The sequence below is a fragment of the Colius striatus genome, chromosome 1, assembly GCF_028858725.1.
Source record: "Colius striatus isolate bColStr4 chromosome 1, bColStr4.1.hap1, whole genome shotgun sequence".
Classification (NCBI taxonomy): Eukaryota; Metazoa; Chordata; class Aves; order Coliiformes; family Coliidae; genus Colius; species Colius striatus.
Window position 1 is genome coordinate 148,634,335 of NC_084759.1, and position 27,896 is coordinate 148,662,230.

Below are 27,896 nucleotides of genomic sequence, written 5' to 3' on the forward strand. Positions count from 1 at the left end.
GGGTGCCATCCCTTCCATGGAGGGAAGTTGGGTCAGCAGCTGCACTGCTTCAAGCTGGAGTTAAAAGGGTATAGGGCCCGGCAGCAGAGGCAGGAACATTGTTCTGTTGATTTCCCATCAGTAAACTTTACTGCTCTGTATGAAAAGGAAGAAAAACATTTTCTCCACCTGCAGTCACAACTGGGATGTTTCACAAAAGTGATCCTCCTGCCCCTGGGAGAGGTGCTCAGTGAGCACCTGTTTTTCCAGTACAAAATGTTTTCCTTAACGAAATACATGTTCATGTGTGCAGCATTTGCATTCCCCAGCTCTGTTCCACCCAGGGTACTCTGTAACAGTCTGACACAGGCTTCAACTTGCAAGAGGACCCATCACTTATTTAATCTGAAGAATTTCCATGCTATCTGCATAACTCATTCTGATCCTTCTCTCAGAGTGCTGGAGGGGCCTCAGTCATATTCACAGCCTATCCACTCCAGCTCTGATTTCAGAAGTGGCTGACCAGCTTCCTTCTTCATCCACAAGATTAATCTCCTTGATGCCCTGTTTCTCACCTTCATTTTGTTCTGAGCAGCCCTTTCTCCTTTACAATCCAGTCTTCTCATTCCCTGGAAGCTCAGTAATATGTCTGCACCATCTCAGTTCACAAAAATCCATTGCAGCCTACAATCCTCAGAAGTAGGAAATGACACACTTGGGTAAAAGTGTAAATTACTGCCTGAAAATTATTCAAAGTAATAGGCAATTTCTGTGAGTCTACAGCAGCATATTACCATCTTTATAACACCTTTCACATGCTAGAGGGCAACTAAAAGATTTCTCCTATACAGCTGTCCATGGTTTCACCATGTAAATTTCTTTGTTTTCTAAAAATTAAGATAGCAGACCTATTAAGACAACAATGTGATTATTTTTGCCAGGGTAAGTTTAATAACTAGTTTTCTAGGCAGGAGGCCACAGAGCTAAGGTATCATATGGAAAAGCAAGAGTAACAGCACAGAAATCTTCTACCCATTTCCAGACCTCTCCTCACTTCTTGGATTGCCAACAAAGAGCACAGCACTTTGAGAAGACTGTAGCCTCGGTGTCTGAGTGCACTGGGATCCCTCAAACTTATAATGTAAGGGTGAAGGAGCCCTGCCACAGGCTGCCCAGGGAGTTTGTGGAATCTCCTTCTCTGGAGGTTTTCAAAACCTGCCTGGGACACATTCCTGTGACTTGAGGTGAACCTCCTTTAGCAAGAGGTTGGACTACATGATCTCTAGAGGTCCTTTCCAACTCCTGCCATTCTGTGATTCCATGATAATCACCCCAAAATGGACAGTCATCTTCATGATATCTGCCTATCAAGACCACAGAGCTTCAGAAGGCAAACCAAAGGCAGAGAGTGGAGTAATTTCTCCTCTTCAGATTAAATCTAGATCATGTGGGAATTTATTTTGTCCCCAGTTACTCAGATTGGCAGTTGACCTGCTTGGCTGAAGAATGATTTCAAGTTACAGGCCTTGCACACGTTAGGGCAAAACAACCTTCCTAAGGCCAGCACTGGGCCACTGGCAGAGCACTGGCTGCCCAGCCCTCTAACCAGCAACGAGATGGGCCTCGTCTCAGAAGCAGTTTGATTTGAGCCCTGGGAAGCATGGCTCACAGGATGGCAATAACCAACACCTCTCCAGCACATAAAACACCAGGGAATAAGCTTGAACCTATCCAGAGTCTTGTAGGGTTTACAGCAAGGGTTTGCAAAACTGCTTAAGGGGATTTGGTGCCCATTTCTCCTCCTTAGGCCAGCGAAGTTTCAGCCTCATTGTAGCTTTTATTGCGACACTGAAAAAACTGACCAGAAAAGATCGCACAGGCACATTCTGTAACTTCAAAGACATAAGATGAAGCTGTACTACAGGCAATGTCCAGTACCCTCCCAAAAAAAAAATCTAGGTTGTAATTACTCTCAGAAGCCCATATTTAACTATATCTAGGGAATATGTATGACAAAACTCAAGCACAAGAGCAGTTCAGGACTAGAGCGTATCTCAAAGGGACACTGCGTATGCCCAGGTGCTAGAAGATGACACACAGTTCACTCACCTTTCTCTTTTGCTTCCAGGCTCCTCTCCCCACTGGAACTGGGACAGGAATATTCTTTGGCACCTGCCTGATTACTGGAATTGTGGCTTTTATTGGATATTCTTACCTCAGGTTCAGGAAGAGAAACATAGGCTTCCAGCACTTCAAGGTAGGCGGTAGAGGGGAATGCAAAGCACTTCCCCAGACCCACCACACTTGCTGAACTCACAGCCTTCAGTTTCTTCTTGCATTTTACTAAGCTAGACACAATCCTGATTGCTTCCCACTTGAATTGTTCAGACTACAGGGGAAGGCTCACACACTTGTCTTAGGCACGAGCTTTAATTTGCCTACTGCTCCCCTAGGCCTCTCCCTGCAGGGTGCCCAACAGGCTCCTGCACTCACAGATACTTCCAACAGCAAGGACCTGCCAAAAGCTCTGGAGACTGCAATGCCAGATTCAAGACTCACATAGTATCATGATGATGCTAAACCAGGCACAGATGCTCAAACAAGTGTTACAAATTATACAAGAATCAATCCAAAAGAAAGTCTACCTCGAAGTAACCAAAAATCCCTCCCCATTCTAGCCCCAGAAACAAAAAACAGGGGCCACAAGCCAGGGGAAACACTTTATGAGGCTTAAAAATAGTAAGGGAGAGGAGAAAAACGTGCCAGTGGTAAGTGACTTGAGATAACACAACCAGAACACAGTGCATACCCAGACGCACTGGTTTAGAAGATAAAGCCAGTTGGGTCGCAACATGCACCCACTGGTAGTGAAACTTGAGTGCCCCACTTAATGCACTGTAGGATGAGGATGGATTTTAAGCAGGTTGATGTGATTTTGTGTAGTCAAAAGAAGACACTGACGTAACATCACTGGACAAGTCACAGCCTTCAAATATCACCAACCCCTCCTACGAAAGTTCTTCTGCACTGACTCCACCAGAAACTACTTACGATCTCTTCTCAGTAAGTGTCACTTTTTATTTGAGATTGAGATACAACTAAAATAATGGCAAGAGGGAAACACCTTATGAAAGGAGAATGTCTACTTGGGGGAAAAAAAAAAAACCATGAATTAATTTGGGAAAACACTGTTCAACTTCCCAGCTTTCCTGTCTCCCTGCTGCTAGAAGTTGGGTAGCCTCACTTGTAGCAAAATTGAGGCTGTGTTCTACAGCTGTACCTCAAGTCTACCTTCAGATATGGATTAAATTTGACTTCAAATGCTACTGGGTGCCACTGATGTACCTATACAAACTTAGAAAGCTGATTTTGTCTTCCCTCCCCGCCCTTGCTGCAAATGCAGCTGAGTGCCATGCCAGGACTCCAAAGAATCTGAAACAAAACAGGAAGGGGGCTGGGAATCAAGGGAAGGAAAGACTGGGTAAAGTATCTGAATAGCTTCACTGGTCTAACTTAGCGAGTCCTTCATGTACATGCAGAGTCCAAAATCAAAAAAGCCATCTTTTTGCATCCAGTAAAAGACTTGTTTTGTGCAAAACTGTAGGCTGCAATGTCTGCCATCTGCATTAGAAAATTTGCCCCAAAGTGACTTTCATTTGTTAATATTCAAGTCTGATTTTCTTCTATTTTACAGGATTCAGATGACCAGCAGCTTGTGATGAGTGGCCCTCATGATCAGAATTAAAGACTTAATTCAGCATTAGTCAATTATAAAACACATTTCTAATTACACTCACTGTGAAAAAAAACCACAGCACCTACACATTTGAGGGAATAAAATCTCATTACAAATGAAAAATCAGAACACAGGTTTGTTTAAGCTGCAGTTTCTAGAGTTCACAGTTACCAACCTCAGAAGTGTTGGCTGTATCTGAGCAGTATCAACTATGAGTGTCAAATGCAAAACTGAATCTCAACTAACCTACCCAGACACTAACACCTCTCTGAAAAGCAGACTTTTATGTCTGCTACTTAACTGCTTTTATTCTTCTTCAGACTTTAAAATAGCCTCAAACACATAGGGCTGCTAACTTGGTCAGTATCCTAAATTTACTACCACTCCACTGCTTTCATTTTGCCTCGGTTACAACGCCAACTCTCGAGTGTGAAGCAGAATGTGTGTTAAACTTCTATTCTTTAAACTGTGAGGATTTCTTGCTCATATACTTCCTTGTAAGCATTTCAGCAGCAGGAAATGCAAAAATTCCAGCTTGCCACCTCTAGTTTTTCCCCCTTTTCTCAAACTTGACTGTGTTTGTTTACATCTCACCTCACTGTATAAATAGTAATTGTAGCAGCTTTAGCAAGAAATACAGGTAATGGGAGAGCATCCAAATACTTATCAATATTTACTTAGCCTTTTTTTTTTTGTGAAAAGCAGACAAGATAGAACATACCTTTACCACATAATGTCCCCATTCAGCTGTTTAGGTCTAAGAAGAGCAGAGGTGACCTGCTAGTTGACTTACTATATTTTTACCGAGGACATGAACATTGCCTTCCAACCAATGCACAGCAATAAGAGCTGTGATTTTTTTCACCATGCTATTAGAAGTGAATCAAACTTGGGTTTTATTTGCTGCCAATTCCTTCCCTCAAAGTATTGATGTCATAGCAAATTGTGAGAACATTACAGAAACCACAAAACAGCAAGGAAAGGAAGATTTTCTTGCTGGCAGCAGTAACATTCCCCTATGATATGCTTGCTGGTGTCTACCACACGTGAGGGGCAGGAGGCAAGGTTTCAACTCCAGGAAAGCATTAGTTACCCCTGAGAGCAACCCCAGGAACAGGATGTGCAGACAAATCCAGGGTTTTTGATGCAGGTATCAAGCACAACCAAGGGAATTTGATGTATAAATATGCCTGGAGGAGACACACTGAAGTAATTTCCTTAACTCCTTCCCTTGCTTCCCTACATATGCCTGTATGTTTTTACCTATATCAAATAATTTAGAACACACATACTTCAAGAATTTTCCCCGTAGTTTTGACAATTAATACAACTCATATACCTTCCTTCTCCCCAGTCAATCAAAACATTAAGGCTCATAGGAACCAGAAAATAAAGTCCAAGCATTTATTTTTGTAATAATCACTAAATATTTTTATCACAAAAAGAGCTCCACAGTTCATTAAACTCTTCTTTTACTGACAGACTATTCTCTTCCACGTTTTTGATAAAACGGAGTGAAAATTTCTTCTTGCTTTGCTGTTCAAATGAACTATACTCTCAAATATAGAGACACTGCATCTTAAATGTGCTCAAAAATTTCTTTGAAGTCAGTTACATAACAAGGTTAAAACAACACAGAGAACACTAAAATAAAGTCATTAAGTTTTGCAAGTGTCTTGCAATTCTGTAAAGAGCAGCATTCTAGCACTGAAAAATAATATTTTAAAATACTTATTTAAATTCACATAATATAGAGTTGGGTTGTTTTAAACGAAAGTAACTGCCATAATTTTTTCATGCAATGTTGTTTATTTCAAGAAGTCATGCAATATAAACAAGATTTTACTTTAGCTGACTGTTATAACATAGCTTTGTACAGAAGTTTGATTCATAATTTAAGGGAAAGGAAGGAATAAGAGAGACAATCACATTGAAACTGTGTATTATGCAGATAGTATCATCCAACCGAATTAATCTGCTCCTGTTTAACATAGGAAAATTAGGCAAACAAGATGACCCTTAGCCAGCTTAAAAAGAATAAACATCACAGAGCTATAACCAAGAAAACATTGCCAAATTCAATAATGCAGAACTGAATAACAGTATTATAATTTGCTGGTGGAAAGATGGAGAATGTACAGTGGTCGAGGGTTGTCGGGTTTTTTTAGACAGTGCATTGAAATCTCTGGAGCATGAGAGGTGCTACACAAGTGTAACACCAAGTTCAGTTCTGGCAGAGCATCAGGATAAAGAACTGAAGGCAAATCAGGGATATTTCCATTCCCATATTTCACTATCAAGTTCCAGTAAATATTTCTCGCACAACCTCAACCAGGTCGTCTCCCAATGAAGCCAAACTAACTTCCTGCAAAACTATCTTTTTCTTCCAGCAAAATGCCAGCACTGTCAGATGAAGTTATTCATTTCAAGTATATTCACCTATTTAAATACACACACACAATCAGGCATGTTGCACATCATATCTGAATCAGAAGTACAAGAAAACCACGTACATAAAATCTGTAACCACCTCTGAGGATTTCAGACTTATCTCAAGCGTATAGGAAAACTACTTTTGAAACTGTGCAGGCAAGATCACAATACATTCTTTATTTTTTTGGCTAACATTTAAAAAATTTGAAAGATACTGCATATGAAATTCAGCACAGGTACTTGTACATAATACAGACAGGATTAAAATAAAAACAAAAAGCAGAAAAACCCCAATATCCAACAAGAAAACTTTTGGTCACCAAAAGTTTGTTTACCCAACAATCATAGTAGGAAGCAAATTATATCCCACACTGAAGCAAAGAATACCAAAGGCTATGTATTTTTTTTTATTATAGGCTTTTAAAAGCAGAGTCTTTAAATAGCTAAAATTTGAAAAAACATTAATCATATTGTGCCTTTTAAAATGGCTGGGGTGGGAAGCACCAGTTTAAAAAAAGCCATTTCCTTTGGATGCAGAGAAACGAAAGCATCCTATTTAAAAACAACTGTATAGCAGTTCTATAAAGTGCCCGTTTGAGGAAACATCAGCAGATGTTTTCCTTGTGCAAAAAGAGACATTTTTCAGCTCAAATCTTTGGAAGGTATACTCAGAATTTCTGCTCAGGCATTACCTGCAATTTCAATAATTCAATAAAACTTCTAATCTACACCACCAAAATTCTTTTGCTTGATGCAAACTGTTCACAAACTCCAATTCATTTTTCAGGACTTGAGCTAAAAAAACCAACAATTATCAGAAAACTCTGGCTTTCATTTTCCTATTTCTTAATTTTGCTTTTAGCTCACTTGCCCATTGTGCGTGTTTACTTTTAACTGTAAGAAGCCATTACTGAAGGCTGTAGGAAATACATTCTCTCCCAGGAAACTGCAAAACCACATTGCATATCACTGTAAGACACTGTTAACATTTTTAAAAGCAGCATTTAGGATCAATCTAAAGCCCAGCAGAGATCTGCCTCCACTCTGAAACGCAAAATGCAAGACCTCTTGAAATGGCTTTACTATTAGAGAGTGGATATTTAAATCATTTTGAAAAACTTAAAAAGAAAAGTGCATAAAGTTAACAAAAGGAAGCTGAAGCAGCCCAACTTACTATCACTTTCAGTTTTAGACTCAGGTCCACCTACAGCCAAGCACAGACATAAAAAGAATAGAAACTGCACAGATAAGAGAAAAAGCCCATGAGCCCGAGCCCACCCATACTGTAACCACTGCAGTGCAACAGAGCCACACCAATGCTACAGTGACTAGTTCGGTTACAGTAAGGCTCTAGCTACGGCAGCAAGGAAAGTTAACGTCTGTACACCACTCCTCTCAGTCTCACCATGAACTGGCTATTACCTGCATAGCACTGAATTACTAAGACTTGATCTAAGCTTTTCAGTGCCAAGATCCATCACGGGCTCCAGCTGGAATGCTGAGCAGTGCCAAAGCAGAGAGTACAGGTATTTCTTTGTAAACCACAAGGCTGCAGATCAAAACTTCCAATAAACAAACAAGAACAATGACCTTAGAACACCATCAGTTCTTCCTCTCAAACGCACCCTCCCTCCCAGTCCACTACTATTTTGGCAGTCCATCATCTCTTCTGTGTGTAAGAGGAGCTTTCTCATCTCTGAGCAAGAGAGGAGAAAGTGGGTACAATGCTTATGAGAACAAAAGATAATTATATCTAAATCAAGTAACCAGATTTAAACAACTTAAATAAAATACAAATACATTCAAAAAAAACCCCCAATGTTGTATTTGCCCCTTTTAGAGAAGCCGTCAAGTGTTTATTTCATCTGAACTGTCTCTTGTAGGAAAGGTATTCTGAATGTACCAGTGCACAGCTGGTCTGACCAGCCAGGAAGTTCATGCTGCAAAGGAGTCCTTCTTGGATAAAATGTGTAATCAAGCTCATAGTTCAAGAGACAACTCAGCGATGCCATGTAGATATCTGCAAATCTAGAGAGACGTCTCAGGAAATATGTTGGATTCTCATCAGTTCTGAATAAGCTTCCAAACTGGGCGTTGAAGAAATTCCTGTTCATCTCCCTGTTCCCCCCCAAAAAAAGGAAAACAAAGAGAATTAAGTGAACATACCCGCTCACACCTCTCTAACAGCTAGCATCCAGAACTTGAAGCAAGCACTTCCTAAACATTTAAAATGCACCACGTAAGAAATGTTTGCAACTCTTGCACTTAAGTAGCCCAGATCTGGCAATTGTAGTAGTGATAAAGGAGAGCTCTCTGACTTCAGAAACCTGCCATGTCAAGCTTTCCTTTCTAGAGACTGTAAAGGAAGTTTTACCTTCCCCTAAATCCTAAAGGCATCCACTTGTCTCAATACTAAAAGAATTTTTTTAGAAATGTAAAGATTTGCCTTTTTCCCTTTTTTCGGTGGTATCTAGCAGCAGGACAAGGGGTAATGGGACAAAGCTGGAACACAAGAGGTTCCATTTAAACATAAGAAAAAACTATTTCACTGTGAGGGTTCACAGCAGAGGCTGCCCAGGGAGGGTGTGGAGGCTCCTTCCTTGGAGGTCTTCAAGACCCGCCTGGACAAATTCCTATGTGACCTGATCTAGGTGAACCTGCTTCTGCAGGAGGGTTGGACCAGATGATCTCTAAAAGTCCCTTCCCAACCTCTAACATTCTATGATTCTATGATTAATGCATACAAAAAGATTAAACATATCTTGGACTTTACTTCTGTTATTAGTTACTACCAAATATCATTGACCATTAATTTACTTTGACGTTTCTGGAGGAGGCTGCTGGTGGTAGAGTTGCTTGCCTGGCCAGCTACACACCCCACACACCTTGCATTTTGAAATTGCTCCTTCATGAGAGTAGTTTTTAGGAGTTTTACCACTACTACCTATTTTTGTGATGAGTTCACTACTAAATCCAGTCTAGTGCAGAGCCCAGTTTCTCTGTATTCTAAAATATATTCTATGTAATCTGATGAAATCATCCAAAAAACCTGAATAAGTGACCCAAGTCTCGATACAGAAAATGCATTTTTAAATCATGCAGAATTAAAGCTGGGTAATCAACAGCAACAGCAATGGCTGAACATAGAGGGACTAACTAACATCTGTTCCAAATAAGGGGAAGAGGAAAGAGGGGTTCATATGCAAAAAAAAGTCAGAGGGGAAAAGGGCCATGCAAAAGACAGGTGAGATTACACAGATCATTTTAGAAGGTCTGTAACAGCCAGGGAATACAAACTAGGGATGGAGAGAAATTCTGAAAAAACATGTGGAAGACATAAGATTGAACACTCAGCTACCATGAAGCATTTGAAAATTCTTTGTCTCTTGTGCCTCACCTCATTTCCTTCCTTTCCTTCTTCCATTCTTCCAAAATCATTTGTGAATCAGGATCACGGTGAACCTGGAATGCAAAGTATGGGTAAGACGTAATTAAGAATGTCCTAATAAACAAGCCTTTTCATTAATAAACCCTTACCAGCTAACAAGGGAAGAGCAATGCTTCAGAGATCAGTATAAAGAAGTTATCCACATGTGTTTTAAACAACCAAAAGCAGGAACCAATCCAGGCTGACCAGTGTAGGAAAGGGACAAGATTCCGAGAAAACTCCTATTAACTGGCCACAAAAGTAATTGTGTTCATTTATCTACAAACTGGTTAACTTCAATGAGACAGAAAGCACTTGCAACACCAATGTCCAGCATTTAGAAACTAGGCTGGAGCCCTTCCGCTAGACAGAGATGATTATACGCGCACAGAACAAACCTGCATGTGTTCCAGTAATCCTGTCAAGGTTTGCAGCCAGGTCATGGTTTGAATGTACTTCTCTGTGTTCATGATTTTAATCTCTGATCGTAACTCTGGGATAATTGCCCCAGTGCGCCAGCCATGCTTCAGGGTCAAATCCTATTTACCAAGAATTACAAAACACAAGCATTAGTATTCAGAAGAACTACTTAAAGAATTTGACCACTGTTTATCCCAAAGGGACACTAATTTAATTCCTTGTTATGTAGAACAGTGGGACTGAACTGTGCCAATATGCAACAGCATTTCAGGGTAAGCTTCAAATCCCACATTTTAAAGCGAGAGAGATCAGGAACATGCAAGCACTTACAAATAACCACTAATTCATTAGGCTTCAAACAAACAGTAGGACATTCCTCATACAGATGAGAGCTCTGCTGCTGTCAGCAACATCTAGAGAAAACCATTTGTTGGATTTGTGGTATTTACCCATAAACTCAGCTGACAGAACAGTCCTATCAGGACACCCAGCTACCTAAGCTCCTCCTGACAAGTACAATATAAGGCAGCTGCCACCTGTGCTCTCTTCTCCATTGTGCCAGAGAAAAACAGAGCTGTGTTCTCCTCCCTTTGGCCCTCAGCCTTCTGAAGCACCTGCTGCTGCTGAAACATGTTACTACAGTTTGGCAGTCAAAGGCAAGTATTGAGGCATTCAGACACAGTCAATTACAAAAGAGTTAAACAGTGTAACTTACTCGAAAGTAACAGTTAACAATACATTTGTTTGTAAGGTAGTAAGAAAATACCTGGCTACAAACCATAGCAAGATCTTGGAAAAAGAAAGTTTACCACTGGTAACAGGAAGATTGCCTCCTACATTCAAAATAGAAGTTCATTCAGCTCTTGTTACACTTAACAGTAAATGTCATCCAAATCAGCCACATCCTGTATGTTTGGGTATCTATTTTAACTCTCCATTACATCTAACAATCAGTATCTGGATCAGGAATACAAACTCATACATTCCTAAGCAGAGTTTATAAACAAGTCAAGCACTACAAGCCAGCTGGAAAATATGGTGGGTCTTATACAGCACCAATTCTCTTCACCGTGAGAAAAGCAACACATGGCTTAACTACCATCACAACTTTTGTTCTATTTAGAAATCTGAAATGAAAGTGTGCTACATTGAGTAACTGGGGAGGAAAAGAGAAAAAAGTAACAAAAAGCCTCATGTTTTATCCTGTTTCTTTAAAGTAAACTACTTACTGCCAAGTCACTGTAAATGTGATCACCGAAGTAGAGAACCTTTGAGCCTCTCCACCCAGTAAGCTTCAGAAATTCGTACAAGTTACCCTGTGGAAACAGTGACACGCATATTTTAGAGGCATGTAACTTCTACCTTCACAGGCATGAAAAGAAGAATTTAGTGCACCCCTAAAAATATTTTTCACATCCAAAAGTTTATATATTATGAATCCAAAATTTCACAGGCAATTTCGGTAATATTATCGCTTCGAGAGGCAAGTAAACTGCAGACACACAACCCCAACAACAAATCATTAAAATAACTCTCCTAAATAACGTACCTACTTTTCAGAAGCCTTTATGGTATCTAAAGAAGCTTGGGATTCTAGGAAATGGGTATTAAATCTGAACTGGAAGAGTTTATTGAAAACGTACCTGTTTGTAGATCTGACCTTTCTGCAGCTTGTGAATTTTGTCCCAAAGCAGCACTCCCCTTTCATTCACCTTCCGAAACGGTCTGGAATAGAATCATATACAATTGCTACATTGATGTAGAAATGCTGACACTTTTTAGGAGAAAACAAACATTTTAGTATTAAAAATATTTTTCTTTCAAAAGGAAAACGTGCTCTTCAGTATCTGAACACTCTGTAATGGACAGAAAAATCAAAGCTCCAAAAGATTCGCTTTAGCCAATGAAATAGAATGTATTTATGCAGTGTACCCATGATGTTTGTAATGAGTTTGAGAACTACCATTGAGAATTAAGACAGGGATCCCAGATAGTGTGAACTGTGTGCTATCACGAGCCAGGAGGAGGGAGAGAGTCAAAAAGTGTAAAGATAAGTAAAATCTTGTCCAATACCTCGTTTTGTTCAACTGAGCAACTGAAGAAGAGGGCAGAAAACTGGGGGCAAGACATACAAAGTTCTTTTCAAAATTAAAATTAAAAGAAAAAGTCTCATCTCTCTTCTACCTCATTTTCAAATCATAAGTACACATAAAGGAGAAGTTTTTTTCCAGTGTAAGAGTAGTGCATGCACATTACAAATGTGTTTACTTAATTGAACAACTACTCCAAATACTTCAGTCTGTCAAGAAAGTCTGCCTGTTAAATATCATAGGTGACTAAAACAGAAATATCAGAAGCAACAAAAGACATTTCCAGAGAAGGGGACAACTCTGAAAAGCATCAAAATATGTCAAGTTTATTAGGGAAGGAACGCACTTCATCTGAGAAGCTAAGACGTTAAAAGCTTCTGCAACCTCAACTCAGTCCAGTAGACCTGTAACACCTGCTGGAACTTTCTTAGGTAAGAAATGGTAGATCTTTGGACTTCAGAATTGGCTGTTGTTGCGTTCCATAGTGACCTTCAACAGGGTTTTATCAAATGTGATTTCATTTTGCATTGCATCCAAATTAAAATATTTCATAACAGGAATGTTATATGGAATAAGCTGCTTGAATCATTCTTTATTGGCTAAATACTCACCTTCGCTTATCATTGAAAAAGTTTGGCTTCTCAGCCTGTACAATGACGACATCAAAGAGATCCCTCCAGTCCTTGCCAACTATGAACTTCATGCCTTTGTCCCTAAAAAGGGCAGAGGGACATTAATGGTGAAGAGTACAAGAAGTGCGGCTCTCTATGCAATGTAAGGGATTACACTGGAGAAACTCATCCTCCCCATCTTTTAAAAATGTGTAACTGAACAGCATACAATTGTACACTTACACAAAGCTGCTGGGACTGTTTGTGATGAGGAACATCTTCTTGCCATGATCAGCTAGCTTTGCTAACACTGCACGAGTTTGTTCAGCATAGCAGATGTATTTCTCTGGGAAGATTGGAGAAAATGCAGTATTAATTGAACAAGTTTTTCACAAGAATTTCCTCGGCATTCAACCATGGGTTCAGAACATGAGGTTATATTTAACAAAGGCACCTTAGACAAGTGGAAAGGACTCTTTCAAGCTCTGAAATTTAGAATATGTAATCTTAAATAAGGAAGGAAGGAATAAGAAAGATCATTATAACATTGGTGAACATAAGCTTTGACAGATGATCTCATTTAGTACTTACCAATATCTGCTTCAATTGCTCTGTACATTATCCCCTTGATGTGGACATCTCTGATTGAATCCTGTCAGGAAATCAATAGAGTCCTAAAGAACTGAAAAAAATCTTTTCCAGTATGAAAACTGTGCTCACTGCCTTTGGTTTTAAAGCAATTCCCTTCTCTGAATTACACTTCAGACTTCACAGAAATGCCATGTGATAGTCATCATATCTACGTCACCACTAGACAAAGAGTAAGCCTGTCCTCAAAGAAACTGACTTCACACTTTTTGGACATACACAACTGTATATAGCACAGGGGCTGTTTTACATAACACTGAAAGGGTGTTCAGAGGGATGAAGTGGGGTGAAAGCCTGCTTGTAGAAACAGAGTCATCACAGAATTCCAATGACCTTCAGAGCAGAACACATTCCTTTCCTCTTGCAAATAAAAACACCCAAAAGCTTTAAAGTCAGACACTTTTCAGATTATGATCAGGCACAAATGCTCTAGCTATTTAAAAAGTACTCATAAAGTGCTCTGAAGGCATTTGGCAGCTCTCCTGAGGCAGCTCTGCACCAGACAGCTTTGTTTTGGACAGTGGTACTGCCATGCTGGTACTATATGCTACTACAAGGCTTCCCAAATGCTGGTAATGCTGAGCAATACAAAAGTTTCTACAAACACTTCAGCAGAAACAACAAGGACTAGCCTTCTGACTCTACGTAACGGTAGTCAGGAGGGAAAATTACTCTGGAGGTCAAACGTTTCTTAAAACTCATCTGGTCTACTTGGGACAGTGAGAAATTAAATGTTCAGGTTCATTGTATACACTGAACAACTGCACAAGTTCAATACAGATCAACAAGGAGATGAGAAAAGGTTTTCCATGGAAAGCTTGTGCAGACAAATATCATCAACTTGGGCATGATCTCTTCTGTTCTTAAATAACCATGACATTAAATTATCTCCTCTGCAGGATACATCCCAAGGAATCAAGAGAGTAAAATTACTCCAGTTAGTATTATTGGGGTTTTTTTTGGAGGACAGGGAAACAGGAAAAACCAAATATGTCAAAAGCAAGAGACGGTATCTCTGGTGAAGATACGGAGTTGGTACCACTGAAAACTCTAAATTGTAATTCCCTATAGATTCTCACAACTTCTACTAGTGGCAAAAGAATACTTTTAACAACAATCAAAAGAAGCTTTATCCATGTACACGAGCTTCCTCATTTTCCCTCATACACCCCTCAAACCTCAGTAAAGAGCAACAGGCCTAGAACATCAGATTTAAAACAAATTTCAGATTGTGGTTGTATAGCAATAATAACACTATCTAAAACTTAAAGTTGAGGTATTTTACTGGTGCTGACAACAGGCTGAAGCTTTCTGTAGTGCTCAGAGAGAAGACGCACAAATGCAGAGGTTTACCCAAATCTTCAAAGCTAGTACCTTGACATCTTTGTAAAGATGAACAGGCTCATAATCTATGTTGTTTTTCAGAAAATATTCATTCACACAAGAAAGGAGTGTCATTTCTGGCAAGGAAAATATATCCATGAATTGCTTCATTGTATTTCCTTGTGAGCTCTACAGGGGTGGAAAGAAAAAAAAGAAGAAAAAAGAAAAGGTCAAGCATTTCTCAGAACACTTTCGTTCATCCAGTATAAACACTTCCACTTAGTTGCAGGTATTTTGCTATCACTGTTTGCATTGCCTTACATTGTTTTTAACTACTACACTTTTAATAAAATAACTCCAGCAAAAGCATTGGTTTTAAGAATTAATTAACTCATTACTCTTAAGAGTAGTATTTTAATTCATAAACACACAAAAGACAATGCTCAGCTAAAAGTCTAGAGACATGCTTAGAGGCCTTCACTGGCACTTGGCACTTCCATAAATAAGAGGCAATGGCCACTGTGATGGAGGAGTGGAAGCTTCATTATTTGGTTAGGGTTTTTAATAAGTGGGATACTGATTAGGACTACAAAACAATTTAACTCCTTGAAAAGAGATAATAAAAAGAATCTACAATAACTAATGCAGTAACAGAGGGAAAGTTTTCTAGTCTGCAAAAGCTGTAACTATAGTGAAGTTCCACAAAAGTAGATAAACTCATTATACAAAATCAAATACAATCCAAATACATTCCAAGAAGAGAGGTAAAGCAACCTGCTCAAGACAGCACGCTGGTCAAGATAACAGAAATGCAGGATGCTTGAGGTTGCAAGGGATCTCTGGAGGTCATCTTGTCCAAGCCCCTGAATCTCCAAGGGATTCTCTCTCCAGCGATGGAGACTGCAGAATCTCCCTGGTCAGCACCAGTGCTCAGTCACCCTCACAGTAAAGGAAGCATTTCCTGATTTTCAGAGGAAATCTCTTGCATTTTGGTTTGTGTCCACAGCCTCTTGTCCCATCATTGTCCTTTCCAAGACCAAAGAAAGCACAGATTTGCAGAGACCAAGGCATCCCACAAGGAATGTCAGGGCAATACTCAGAACTGCTGCAGACACCAGATTTGGGAATTCTAAGTTCAGCACTTTAAAATAAGAACAAGTGCAAAACCAAAAAAATGCTCCACAGAACAAAAGAAGGGCCTTCATGTCAACATGGAATTAACATCTGTAAGTAAAGGGAGTAAAATAAACTTGGTCTTTACTAAAAAGGCAAAATGACTTTTTTTTTGTTTGAGAAAGAAGAGGGAACCTACCAGCAAAAAGATAAACTTCCCTCACAGAGTCTTAAACTTAAAAGCTTTATCCTCTATCATTCATCTTTTGTCAAATCATCTTACTGTCATTCTGTCAGCTTGCACAAAAGAGATACCTCCATATATTTGCTTGCTGCTACATCAATAGCTATTAGATCACCAGGAAGAAGAATATAACCAGGGTAAGGCCACAGGTACAGTTCATTTCCCAGCCTTTATCAGATTTGCTGTGGAACATTGAGCAAGTCACTTGATTTTTCCATATTCTGCTTCTCTATCTACTTCTCTATCTTCCTTATGAGGAAAGGCTGCGGGAACTGGGGCTGTTTAGTCTAGAAAAGGGGAGATTGAGGGGGAACTCATTAATATTTACAAATATCTAAATGGTGGGTGTCAGGAGGTTGGGGCACCCTTTTTTTCTATTGTATCTAGTAACAGGACAAGGGGTAATGGGATGAAGCTGGAACACAAAAAAGTTCCATTTAAACATAAGAAAAAACTATTTCACTGTTCAGGTGGGGGAGCCCTGGCACAGGCTGCCCAGAGGGGTTGTGGAGTCTCCTTCCTTGGAGGTCTTCAAGAACCACATGGACACGTTCCTGTATGAGTTGATCTAGGGGGACCTGCTTCTGCAAGGGGGTTGGACTAGATGATCTCTAAAGGTCCCTTCCAACCCCTACCATACTATGATTCTATGGCAGGGCAAAGGAACAGTGAAAGAAGAAATTGCAGCAAGTAGGGGAAAGAAGAGATATTTGTCACTTCAGAGAGCAAACTTCACACCTAGACCGTAAATCAGCAACATATTGAGAAAAATACAACTGCCAGTAAGAACAAGAACAAAATGCAAACACCACTACCAACCCCCCCCAAAAAAAAATCCTTTTTAAAGATCAGTTTGTGGTTTTACCTTTCCATAAAAGTCACTCATTTGTTCTAAAGGGACATGGGAACCATCATACATTGCAATGACTTCTTCATCTGGGACAACACTGAGGCCTCTGGAAAACAACATTAGGTTTCGTTCAAAAGTCAGATTAAAATTCTCAAGTAATTACCAAATGAAAGTCTGTCAAGTTAATGCTCAGATGTGGAGCTTATTACATACTAAAGATGTCATAGAAATGTTTTAGTTTGTAAGTTAAAACAGCATCTTTCCTTACAGAACAAGTAACATTTTAACAAGCTGACGCACATGGAGCACATTCCAGTTTTAAGTCCTTTTTACTTTCTTACACAGAAAAGAGCTAATTAGTCTCCACTGAAATTATGCCTCAGGGTCTCCAAGAAACTGGAAGCTCTAACTACTACTTAAAGTAATTCCTCACTTTGCCTTTGTTTCAGGCAGCACTGATGATGCGATAGAGTTTAAACCAGATTATACTGTAGCATGACCTTGGAGATTCGAGGGAAAGAAAAACATACACAATCTTTAACTACACAAGAATTTCTTTTAAACTGTATCAACAGTTCAGTTTCTCAAAATTTAAGGTTACTTGAAGGATTCCTGACAAGCAATTAAAATTAAAAAAATATAACAACAAATGGGAAGAAGGAGACATCACCTCTCCTCAGAGTTTCTTTTTCAACTATCAAGAGCTTAAGGGCTTCATTTTGGTTTGGTTTTGAATGTTCACAGTATCAAGCATCTCGCACTAAAGTACCTAAAACACTGCAGACATGCAAAGATCCTCACCAGAAGACACAAAAGTGTTGAAGACTTGCTAAAGACTACAAAACAAAAATGAAAACCAGATCATTTGATTCCTTTTTTCCAAGTGTACTTATGGTGGTTTACAGCCTTGTAAGACACATATTTCTGTGTCTTCTGGTCTTACCCAGAAGTGTTGTGAGGCATTAAAAAGAAGTCAATGAATTAGTTAATAAGCATAGTAACTTTCAATGTTGAGCAACCACACGAGCTTTGCAGTGGAAGGGTCTGAACACCTGAACTGTCTCTGGGCTGTTATGGTAGTAGAGTCCCACATCAACTAGCTCCTTCACTGCACTTCTCAATGCTACATCGACCTGTATGTAGCTCTGCGCTGCTGCTGGTAGGACTCCAGCATTCAAATTAGTATTGTGCACATACAGGGCAGATAATACTTTAGGTTTGTAACATACAGAGTTCAGGGTCACCCACTCCACAGCAGTAAACAAAGAAACGCAAACAAAATGTTAAACATATACCAAGTAAGACGATCAGAACTGAGGAGAATGACTCATCTTCTAGTCTGCAGATAGTGATGTCAAGTGGTATTTGAATACTACCAAAGAAAATGTTTGTGGATAAGCAGCTTCTTAAGTATAAATCAAGACACACATACATGAAAACCAGACAAGAGAGACAACTGTGTATGCAAGCTGTAGCAATTAGTTTTACTACAGTCTTAACACAGTTCATAGTCTTGACACAGTTCACATTGTTTTTACAATGCCTGACTGGCAAACAAAAGTAAGTAGTGAGCACATTACCACCATTTCATAGTACCACATACAGTCCCTCATAGTTAATTACTTGAAGGTTGCATTATCTTTTGGCCCCAAAAGAAAACATTTTCTCCAACAACATTAAGAAAGGTGCTCCACCTGGACACATTCTTGAGTGACTTGATTGAGGCAGACCTGCTTAAGCAGAGGGATTGAACTGTATGATCTTTAGAGGCTCCTTCCAACTCCTACCATTCTGTGCTCAGACCTCTTGTTTAAAGTCTGGTACCAAGCATGGTGTTCATGTCAGTCAAATGCACCCTGCTTCATTACAGCCAAAAGAGCCACACTGAAAACTCTCATATAAAAGACTATCATACATCATGTCTCCATCATGTAATGAAGTCCAGCTGAGATACTTCCAGTTTTACATTAATTCGATAAACTCAAAAAGTATCAGGCTGTGCGCACACAAAGCAGTCGTGCTCCATTCTGCAAGAGAGATGTGGTTGATGTGTCGAAACTTAAAAGCTCTTTGCAAACACAGCAAGACCTCTCAAGTGTCTCTAAAGGCCCACCGAAGTCACGCTAACAGGCATTTTGTGACAATTATTTACAAGAAAGCAGCAGCAGAGAAGTCATCAGCGTATTTTCAGATGTGTTTCAGCACAATTTAACAGCCGGAAACACAGTGAGTCAGCACTATGTGACCAACCAGCTTGCCAACTTCTCCAGCTCTCAGCTGGGGAATCAGCTGTGCTCTATCAGTAAACATGTGTCTGTGTGGACACATAGAGGTGCAAAGAAACCTCCTTCCATAAGACTGAGAAGTTCATTCACATCTCTGCTTGTCAGGACACTGTTCCTAGTATGAATTTAAGATGTAGACTAATAAATGCAACTAAGAGATTTAAAAAGTAGGAGTATAAGTTTTTATTAAGAAATAATTTCACTCACCTGTAAACTGTTCCCAGCTGAATATAATGAAAAGCATCAATCTTCATTAATAATGCCTTGCAGAGGAAAAAAAAATACCCATTTTCATCACATTATCTGACATGAAATTACAAAAATCAAAGCAATTTTTATCTATAACCTTTTCATCTCAAGTACCTTTCCACCCGAGCACCTTTACTTCAACTTCTTTCATAACCTCTACAATATTTTTATCAATGGCTTGCCAAATCAACAAGGAAGCTTGGTCCACTGATCTCAGCTAAGTCATGAAGAAAAAAACCTTTTCCTACTAGCAAATGCCTGCTTAGGTTTGTTCTGCTGCACTCTAAGTTGTCTCCGCCCCACCCACAAAACACCCAAAATATTTTCTACTTTAGAGCTATATAAAAACAAAGAAAATCAAGCTTCCTATGAAAGAGAAAAATAGGAAACAAAACTCTTACACATCAACACAGAGTGAAAAGTTGCATGAATTAAAAGCCCTGTTTATTTTTTGAGGGGGGCTAGGTTCTCAGCATGACATAGTTCATCACAGAGGTGTTTATACGTACCCGGTGCACATCATAATGAAGTCCTCTGATTGCAAAATTGGGATCATAATCGTATTTGCGTATTTCTGCAGGATACTAAGAAAAGAGAGCAATGATTTGATTTTAAATCTGTAACAAAAAATCTGAAAAAAAACTGTTCCTGCAGAATTTTAAAAGCCTACATTTTTCTATACCTCTCATTTTCACCCATCATTAAGAAGCTTTTTGGTAGGTTGCAAAAGATCTGCAGGAACATACACATAGCGCAAGAAAAGCCATGGTCAAAAATGCATGGTCATTTGTTTTAAATCTAAGTCAAGCACAGAACCTGAACTCGGACATTCAGGTACTCTGTAGTAACCATCTTTGAATATTAGCCTCTTGTTCAGAAAGTTACTTGAGTTTATGCAGCTTTGAGAACCACCCTAGATGTTATTAACTTCACAAAGTTTAATAGTTGCATTACTTTGCGTTGAAGTCTCCATATGAAACAGCCTACAACAATAGAGTTTCCAACTCAACCTTCTAGCTACAAACCCAAGAACGTACTTCAATTTACAGACACCTGAACTTTACTGCTCACTTCTATTGAAAGAGAAAGTAATATTAACAGGAGCAAAATAATCTTTGGTATTTTCAAGAGATAAAAGCAGCACACAGCTATCTGCTTTGGCTCAGTGCAGATCATACTCCTCATCTTGGATTTTCGAGTTTGAAACGCGGACCACAGAGGTGTTTAAAGACACAGTGCACTGCAAATAAGCACCAACTGAAGGTAGAAAAGAATTCACAACAGCCAATGTTATCCAGAAAAGCCAAACTCTCCTAAGAGGGACTGTCCTCATGATAGAGAGTGTCACAAAGATTAAGTCCTGAAAGCAATAAGTCGGGCATTAAATGCCATCAGGATGAGTCATTCAGGGAGCCACCACATTGACTCAATTATATCTACCCTGGATAGCATTTCTAACACCTCATTATTTAGACACACATTTTAATTGAATGTTTGTGTAAAGTATTTTTTCCTAAGAAGAGTGTGGCCAGCAAGAAGAGTGTGGCCAGCAAGAAGAGTGTGGCCAGCAAGAAGAGTGTGGCCAGCAAGAAGAGTGTGGCCAGCAGGTCAAGGGAGGTTCTTCTCCCTTTCTACTCTGCCCTGGTGAGGCCTCATCTGGAGTACTGTGTCCAGTTCTAGGCTACTCAGCTCAAGAGGGACAGGGAAGTGCTGGAGAGAGTCCAGTGCAGGGCCACCAAGATGATCAGGGACTGGAACATCTTTCATATGAGGAAAGGCTGCAGGAACTGGGGCTGTTTTAGTCTGGAGAAGAGGAGACTGAGGGGTGATCTTATTAACATTTATAAATATCTAAACGGTGGGTGTCAGGAGGTTGGGACATCCCTTTTTTCTATGGTAGCTCGCAACAGGACAAGGAGTAATGGGATGAAGCTAGAACACAAAAAGTTCCACTTAAATATAAGAAAAAACTATTTCACTGTTCAGGTGAGGGAGCCCTGGCACAGGCTGCCCAGAGAGGTTGTGGAGTCTCCTTCCTCGGAGGTCTTCAAGACCCGCCTGGACATGTTCCTGTGTGACCTGATCTAGGTGACCCTGCTTCTGCAGGGGGGTTGGACTAGATGATCTCTAAAGGTCCCTTCCAATCCCTACCATTCTATGATGATTCTATGATTCTAAGGTTCTTTAGAGATAGCAGAGGTAGCTCACACCACCTATTAAGAAAGTTTGCTAACATTTTTCAATACAAGCTCATTTCCAGTCTATAGTAATTTTGTCCTGCTTCAGGCATAGGCTAGCCATGAAAAAAAACCAAACACAACAGCTGTTGCCTTGAGGTTAAAAGTTTTGTTCATTTGTTTTTAAAAGGTGAAATCCTTTAGGTATTTTTTACAAGGCCTGACAAAAACTATCCTTTCTTTTCTTTCATTTCCCACGGACTACAGCAGTCTGAGAACTTGACAAAGACATCCCAGGCACAATCCTCACCTTCTCTACAACAGTCTCCATGCCTATACGGCCACTTTACAAGCCTTTGTGGAAAAATGTAGATTATGTAGCTTCAATAGAGGCTCCAGATACTTTTTTAAATTAATAAATTAATCATAGTTTCTTCACAAAGTTTTTATCTATGCTGAAGAAGACTTGCTCTGCAACTGCTGTAGATTGTGCTTAGACTGAGCACAGGCATGTACAATTAAAGAATATCTGAATATCTCCTAATATCTGAACTATCATCCCTGCTATCATTTTCAGAAAACATGGGGGAGGCTACTAATCTGAATAAAGAACAGTATCAAAAGCCAACAGAAGGGTTGGGAAGATGTATACATTTGGCCAGGGAACAGGAAGTAGAAAAGACAAGTGAAAACATCAAGGGATGATATAGAATGTGATCAACTAAAAATTACAATGTATTGTACACGCCTCAAAGCAGCCACCTCAAGCATGACCAATGAAATTCACTTCTGACTTGTTCAAATTTCTGTATTCTTTCCTACTTATTCTACCAGAAGCATGTCTTTTTGCATGCACGCCAGTACACACAACAAAAAGATTGAGCCTACCTTGGCAAGTAAATCAAAGCCTCCTTAAAAGCCAAAAGGAAAAAAATATGTATTAAAATTGCACTGTTTGCTTACCCCACTCCTAGCAGGGATACATCTATCTGGATCGAAACAGCAAACCAGATAAGGCAGCACACGACCCATACATCAGGAAAGAAAAACTCAAAAGCAAGAGTTCAACACCTGCAGCCATCTCCAAGATTAGCATTAAATTGATGTTTATCCTCTTGGACACACTTCAGAATTCCTTACTTCCTACATTGTATTTACAATTTCTGATGAATTACCTTACACTGACATGACCAAAATTGGCCATCTTTTAGGTTGACTGTGACAGTCATAATGGGAAATACTTTCTTGAAGATTCTTCTAATGTTGAAGGCGAGAAAAAGATTAACAGTATAAGCAGCTACAGAGATAACATTAATAAAAAACATTGTCCCTCTATAAATTCCAATATGAGATGATACATTTTGGTAAGTGAAAATGTAACTACTTTTTGAGATCATTTACTAGAACTCAAGAGATTTTAATCAAGACAAATTAGAAAGTTATTACTACCTGATTTCATTCAAATAAAGGTAGAGCACCACTTGAATTTTTGTCTCCAAGAATTAATCCTGACTCCTACATTGTTTTTTTGCAAGAACCATGTAGCTTTAATAAAGTGTGTTTAGACATACTACAAAAATTGGTAACAAAACATACCAAAATCTTTGGAGGACCAAGTTGTGTATGCTTGTAGTGCCCATGAAGTTTTGTTTGCTCTTCCAGGGATATTTATAGACGTTTATATATAGCTCCTAACCTTTAGATTCTAATATGAAAGTAGAACACCACCCATTCAGACTTAGGTTGTACAAGATACACAAGCAGTTTTATCAAGTTACTCTATGGATTTCTTGTCTTTTCCTGCAATTCCTGTATTCAATAAACTTTGCCTCTTTCAGGTCACACTCTCTTCCATCTTTTTCTCTGCAATACCTTTGGTTTCCTCAAATCACCCATCTCCTCCCCTTGTTTCCTGGAGTGCTGTAACTTCTCCCATCTCCACACTAGTCCATAACCAACTCCGGGCTGCTTGGATGTCAACTGGTCACTGATGAAGAGAAGCTTCTTACTGAGGCAACAGTGCAGTGCTCTCTCTCTCAGAAGACTACTGAGCTGAACACTTACTTGTGTCTCTTGTACAAAGCCTCTGATTACAGTGTCACTGCACTGGCTGCCTCTATCGCAATCACAAACCTCCGGAGAAGTCAGGCTAAAAATGTTTCCTACAGAAATTAACCACTGTGCCCACAGCAATGCACAGAACAGAGCAACAGTAACTTTTATTTATGAGAGTGATGCCAATAACTGACAGGAAAAAAAAAAAAGACAAAATAACCCCATCACACCACCATTAAAGTAAAAAAAACCAAACCAATGCTCTACTCCTTAGCAGTTATCACACTGTCCTCTGCTCAAAACTGCAGCTGACAATAAACCAGGGCTTCTTCGGTTCACATGTAGCTATTGTACAAAATGTGTTTTAAGGGAGGCAAGCTAGGACTGAAGAACAAAAAGATGAGTCACATCCCTCTCAGTTAGAAATTAATCATACTCTTTATCCTTGTGTTTACTGTTATTCCATTAATTTTACTTACTCGATGCTCATTAATAAGAAGATCTCGAGCAGCATTGAAGATCAGCGTGTGCAGGTGTTTAGAATAAAAGACCAACGTGTAGTCATAATCAAAACCATAAATTTCGATGTCTGACAGGCTCATCTCGTTGTTTGAAAAAATGGCATCCGGATTCAGCATGTTACTCATAATTGAAGGAACCAGCTCTAGGAACAGGGGAGGGAAAGAAGAAAAGTTATATTTAAATAAATACATAGAAATCTACCAGTTTCTAAATATGGATAAGCAGTGATGGAAACTATCAAATTAATTCAGATGAACCAGATAATATGATGCTATTGAAAATGCTGTCCCTAGTTTGTCTTGGTGATCCATAGTTTTTATTTGAAGCACACTTTTCTCTGTACAGTTCAAGTGGGAGAGAAGATGCATTTTTGGCATCCTGGTCAAAGAACCCCAGATTCTTTACATAATTTTTTGATAATTCCATTAACACGTGTATTATTGCTTTTGAAAATGAACTTCTGAAGTTAAGGAGGGTATTATTGTTACCATCACTATAGGAGCCTTGTCTTATTCTCCCATTATCTCGTCCAACTTCTGCCCCAGAAACAGAGCGACACTGTTTTAATTTGATATTGCTTTAATTCCTTTTGCTTCACCATCTCAAGGTTATCACATTACTCCATTTCAACTCAAATAAGTAAACTTCATGCAATTGTCATACTTTCCAAATGCCATACTTTCAAAATAACAGTTAGGTACACTTTGCTATGCTTGTTAGCTTTCTAGCAAATCAGGAAATTGAAAATACTTTGCTTATTCTCTACATACACGTATTTAGAGTGTGTAAATCACTTCCATTTTTAAGGGTATGTTTCTCCTGATACTTGTTTGAAAAGTATACTGAGAAGTTAAGACCACTTAGATATTAGGTAACTTTAGGACCAATAACAACATTAGGACATTTGTGTTTCTTGTTTCGGAAACTTGAAAGAACAACATTAGGAGGATAAATGCTACCTTCCTGGACACATAAAACAAGAGCATGTTTTCCTTCCTTTCCTTAGGTATATACTCTCTTTATAAGCCAGCCTTCCCTACCAGTGGAAAAACTGGGAGTTTTTGTCTTAAATCTGTGCTTGGAAAGCTGAGTTTAAAGGGAATATATGTAGAAAGTAACTAAACAAAGTAGAAGTCTAGTAGGAATTGGTCAAGCTCATCTCAACACCTTCAGCTCAAAGGACAGATATAGTATGTGCCTCACCATGGGAGGAAACCATCTTGACCTGCCTGGGGACTCAAGATCTGCTAGAAAGATAGTGCATTGTTTTGGAAACTCTGGCCAACTCATAGAAAGGGAAATAACATTTCTTTTGTAAAAGCAGTGCCTTAGACTGCAGCACTGTTGACAGGCACATACAATAAGAAACTTGTACAGATGTCCAGTAATCAACAGTAATCTGAAACCATTAAACTTTATCAGATGCCTATACCGAAGACTTTCAATTTTTAAGAAACACAAAGGATAGCCATTTCACTGAGTTTAATTCCAAGTTTTAAATAACATCCAGCATCTCTTTCACCAAAAAAAGAGAGATCTCAGGAGTTTCCCATGGTTAAGCTGACATCTATCTTGCATTTCAGGGGATTTCACAAAATAAGCCTCAATCAAACCATTAGTCCCCTCTATCTCCAGCCAGTGCTTGTAGTAATACAGGAAATAAATTTTATGCTTAGTTGAGGTGACAAAATAATCAAATGCAATTTGACATGCTACTATTAAGGCAAATACTGTTACTCTGTATGAGACAGGAATCATTTCATTAACTTGAAGTCATAACCATAAATTCGAGTGAACTTCCAAAAAACACGTTATGACACTGGTGAGTCAACATTTGTTTTAAAGATATTTATACATCTATATATAGATACAGAGATAAAGCTATTTCACATTTCAAAAAGCTTAGCTAGTGCCTGTCTGAAAACAGGCAGTATAAATGCTTTGTAGCTATTAGACATTCTGGCAGGCGGACAGCATCCCAAGCGCTGTAAACCTTGGGTCAAAAATTAGGACAGCTTTGTCATCTGTAACTAAGTGAAACTTCACATGGAGCCATTGGGGGACTTGGCTTGTGACAAAATATTTTAATTATTCTAGAAGCATTTGCCTGGTCTTTCACCAGCCCACACCCACCAACTGACTTATTTTCTCTTGACATTACCATACTCTCTAGCCTCAGCTCTAAAGTATTATTTGGGTGGGGTTTGGAATAAGAAAAGATTAATTCCAAAAACAAGAAAACGGGGGGGGAAAAATCAAAGTAAAAGGCATTTACTCTCATCTTCCTAGCCCTTATCCCACCCTCCAAAGTCCACAGCATTCCTTTGAGATCTCTAACACGGCTTCCTATTTCGCTTGTAAAACACTTCCACTATTTCAGGTTTGTAAATATTTATGTTTGCACCTAGTATAGCGAAATCCCGGTTCTTGCTCAAAACTCCTAAGTGCAGGGGAATATAGCTGGGGAGTGTTTTAGTAGTTTTTTAAGGGTAAAACACGCAAGTCCAAAGCATTACCCATTAGCACTACAGGACAAGATTTCCCACTTGACACTGCGGAACACACGCTGCCCTTTCTCTTTTGGCTCTCTTAAAAAGATCACATACTCAACCACCTTGTAATAGTCTTCTCACCACAGCAAGGACAGAAGCAAGCAAGCCTCAAGCAAGTATTTAGCCCTTAACTTTTCGCTTAGCTAGGCTGAAGAATGGGACTTCCCAGCGCCACGCACATATCGTTACCGCATATCATACCCTGGCTTCAATACTTCACAGTATTTTAAAGGAACCGTAGGCACAAGTAAAAAAGTCACCCAAAACCTAACAGCATTTTAACTTTTTGGAAGAGCAGTCTATTGCAGAAAGCCCCTCAAACAGACGGCCAACTTCCTGATTTTCTTCTCATACTTGCTTTTCTCCAGCAAACACACCTCCAACGCCAGCCACTCTGCCTGGCCCAAGCTACGCTGTACGAAAGGCTTTTTCCTCAAGGCCCCTCCGAACAGCTCCATCCCCGGCGGGTCAGCCGGGTCGTGGCCTGACGGGCTCACCCCTTCTTCAGGGCAAGGGAAAAACAAGGGGCAGCCGCGCCAGCAGCGCCTGTCCACTCGGTGTCCGGCTCTCGGGACCTGCCGTGGTAACTATGGGCTTAGCCGCGCTCCCGGTTTTGACACTGTTGAGATCACTGGAGGCCACCAGAAGGGAGGGCACTTTTGACACCAGAGCCGTGATGACTTCGCGACCGAACGGCGGCTTCGCCGGGCGCGGCGGGACGGACCCACGGCTGCTCCCCGCGAGGAGAGCCCCCTGCGTGGCGGGCGCCCAGCCGCGCCTCGCCCCCGAACCCGTCATGAACGCCGCCGCGGAGGCTCCCCTAAGGCTCCCCGTTCCTCTTCTCCGAAACCCCAACATGGGTTTGCTTCATACCAGCCGCCCCGCGCTCTCCGGCGGGAGGAGAGCTGGCATGACAGGGGAGCCGCACCGCCACCCCCGCGCCGCCGCTCACCCTTGGTGACTCTCTTGGCCTCCTTGTACCGCGACCACAGGTAGCTCTTCATGTCGGGAGGCGGCTGCTGCCGCTGCTGCGGGGCCACGGTGCAGTAGGGAGCGGTCCCCGCGGCGGCCAACGGCAGGGGCAAGGCCCGAGCCCGGCTCTGGCCCCGCCGCCCGCTCACCCGCCCCGCCGCTAGCAGGGACCGCGCCGCCGCCGCTGCCATGCTCCACGCCACCGCTCAC

At 40.2% G+C, this 27,896-nt stretch overlaps 2 protein-coding genes across 2 annotated transcripts in view; one reads left to right on the forward strand and one right to left on the reverse strand.

The window, feature by feature from the left end:
* STAB2 (stabilin 2) overlaps positions 1-3,724 on the forward strand; it is an 86,222-nt gene extending 82,498 nt beyond the window's left edge. The window contains exons 67-69 of the mRNA XM_061988914.1: positions 2,108-2,236; positions 2,923-3,042; positions 3,674-3,724. Coding sequence (XP_061844898.1) covers positions 2,108-2,236; positions 2,923-3,042; positions 3,674-3,724 — 300 coding nt within the window. The remainder of the gene's footprint in view (positions 1-2,107; positions 2,237-2,922; positions 3,043-3,673) is intronic.
* Positions 3,725-5,570: 1,846 nt separating this feature from the next.
* NT5DC3 (5'-nucleotidase domain containing 3) lies at positions 5,571-27,896 on the reverse strand. Its single transcript, XM_061988915.1, has 14 exons — positions 27,667-27,896; positions 24,120-24,304; positions 19,918-19,992; positions 19,367-19,422; positions 16,890-16,980; positions 14,719-14,856; positions 13,288-13,348; positions 12,940-13,042; positions 12,697-12,798; positions 11,639-11,720; positions 11,225-11,311; positions 9,974-10,114; positions 9,546-9,610; positions 5,571-8,266 (listed from the first exon to the last, which is right to left on the reverse strand). The coding sequence occupies exons 1-14, from the start codon at positions 27,875-27,877 to the stop codon at positions 8,005-8,007; spliced, it is 1,659 nt and encodes a 552-aa protein (XP_061844899.1). The 5' UTR covers positions 27,878-27,896; the 3' UTR covers positions 5,571-8,004.

Coding starts and splice junctions, on each gene's coding strand:
- NT5DC3 (XM_061988915.1), bottom strand. CDS start 27,877: ATGGCAGCGGCGGCGGCGCGGTCCCTGCTAGCGGCGGGGCGGGTGAGC. Junction 19,993..24,119: donor TTCTTATTAATGAGCATCGA/GTAAGTAAAATT, acceptor CTCTTTTCTTAG/TATCCTGCAGAAATACGCAA. Junction 19,423..19,917: donor TTCATTATGATGTGCACCGG/GTACGTATAAAC, acceptor TTCCTCTGCAAG/GCATTATTAATGAAGATTGA.